This window comes from Lactuca saligna, chromosome 8 (assembly GCF_052625555.1).
Source record: "Lactuca saligna cultivar CGN05327 chromosome 8, ASM5262555v1, whole genome shotgun sequence".
Taxonomy (NCBI): Eukaryota; Viridiplantae; Streptophyta; class Magnoliopsida; order Asterales; family Asteraceae; genus Lactuca; species Lactuca saligna.
In genome coordinates this window covers 20372501-20374388 of record NC_136424.1, presented here as the reverse complement: position 1 = coordinate 20374388, position 1888 = coordinate 20372501, and the positions used below count along the sequence as shown (strand labels likewise).

At 36.7% G+C, this 1888-nt stretch overlaps 1 protein-coding gene across 2 annotated transcripts in view; it reads right to left on the bottom strand.

Moving 5' to 3' along the window:
* Positions 1-395: 395 nt before the first annotated feature.
* Positions 396-1888, bottom strand: part of LOC145009267 (G-type lectin S-receptor-like serine/threonine-protein kinase At4g27290) — a 3882-nt gene continuing 2389 nt past the window's right edge. Inside the window, exons 3-7 of one of the 2 annotated variants that reach the window (XM_078967969.1) lie at positions 1829-1888; positions 1530-1740; positions 1216-1453; positions 976-1126; positions 396-875 (exon numbers count right to left, since the gene is read on the bottom strand). The exon at positions 1829-1888 is cut by the window's right edge and continues 98 nt beyond it. In XM_078967969.1, coding sequence (XP_078824095.1) covers positions 588-875; positions 976-1126; positions 1216-1453; positions 1530-1740; positions 1829-1888 — 948 coding nt within the window. In that variant the 3' untranslated portion in view covers positions 396-587. Of the gene's footprint in view, positions 876-975; positions 1127-1215; positions 1454-1529; positions 1741-1828 lie in introns of those variants that run through there. The other variant, XM_078967970.1, reaches the window with a different exon arrangement.

The window sequence follows — 1888 nt, the reverse complement described above, 5'->3', positions numbered from 1 at the left end:
AACAATCATTGACTCATTCCAAAAGGTCTAAACATTACCTTCTTAAAGCCCAAAGCCTTTACACAATCGACTTCTAGTCCATGGCCTGAAATAAGAAATTACAGGACACAGGATGTTACAAAAGACCTTCATCTTGATGGCCCAAGTAGCATAATTGCTTTTGGACATCATTGGCTAATGAAGCGACAATGTAACATCTTTTTTATTTTTCTATGCTTCCATTTCTTGTGATCAAGGTTGTATCTTTGGCTTAAATTTTCCTCTAATACAAAGTGTAACCAACAAGCTCTGGTTCTTCCTTTGGTCACAAGGAAAACCAACAAACAAAGGAACAAAAAAAAATCATAGAAGAAACTAAAAGCTTGATAGCTATGTTTTATAAAAAGCAAACGAAGTTCTGAATGAATCAACATCAAAGGTTAACCCCTACTTATAATAAAAGGAAATCACTTATGCTAAAAGGAAATGGAAACTGAGTCTAATACTAGAATAGAGTAACAACATAGATCAAAAATAAAATAAGGAATGTTTCCTAAACAAATTCGGATTATTCCAACAATTTATACATCAGCATGGGCACATGTTTTCTATCTAGCATGCAAAAGTGTAATCGTGTATTCCTCTAGGGATGAAACAATATCAACTTCACGGTAATTTTCTTCGGTGAAAAAAGCTGGTTGTTTGGGTGGCGGCAGTGCCCCCTCACTAATCAGCATCAGAACTACCGACAACATTGTTGGCCTATCTTCTGCATGATGTTGCACACATAATAATCCAACATGAATTGATCGTAGTACTTCAGGCACAACACAAGAGTTGCGTAAAGATGCACTCATGAGTTCAATGGACCTGTCTTCTTTATGTAGTCTCCAAGCCTGAATTAAATGAAATTTCAAAAAACAAAATATAAACAAAAGGGATGAGGTTAAAGAAAAAATAGTTTCTGGTGCTTTTTAGTTTACAAAATTAACTTACATGTCCAAGAAGGTTATCGCTGTGAGCCTCATGAGAGAACCCTCTGTTTTTCTTCCCACTCACAATCTCCAGCACAACGACACCAAAGCTAAATACATCTGACTTTATAGAGATACGCCCATGTACCGCATACTCAGGAGAAATGTAACCACTGCATCCAAGTTCACTTAATTAGAAAAAGAGTAGTGGGATTTTGCATTTGTATTCCCTTGTCTTGGGCAATGATTTACGAATTCTTACTGTGTCCCAACCACCTTCTTTGTCTTAGCCATGGCATCTTGTCCTACAAACTTTCGAGCGAGGCCAAAGTCTGATATTTTGGGATTCATTTCACTGTCCAGCAAGATATTACCCGCCTTGAGATCTCTATGAATGATTTGAAGGAGGGAATCCTGATGTAGATAAAGAATACCTCTAGCAATACCATGGATAATACGAAACCGTTGAGGCCAGTCAAGCATTGAATCTCTGGTTTCATCTGCCAAATATTAACTACTTAATCCATGCATGTTACTACAACAAGTTTGAAAATAAGGAATTAGAGGGTGTCAAACCAAACAGAAATGAGTCCAAGCTTTTGTTATCCATGTATTCATAAATTAGAATCCTTTCATTTCCATGAATGCAGTATCCAAGGAGCTTGACAAGATTCCGATGCTGAAGTTTGGCAATGCAAATGACTTCGTTTTGGAACTCATCAAGCCCTTGTTGAGATGTTTCTGAGAGACGCTTTACAGCGATTACTCGCCCGTTTTCCAACACACCCTATAGAATATTGGAGCTTCTTATTTTAATATTCCTTTGTTAATAAATACATGAATTGCGTTTTATTTCAAAAGCTTCAGAAAGTTACCTTGTAAACGGGACCAAAACCACCTTCTCCAATCTTATTATTAATGTTAAAGTTATCGGT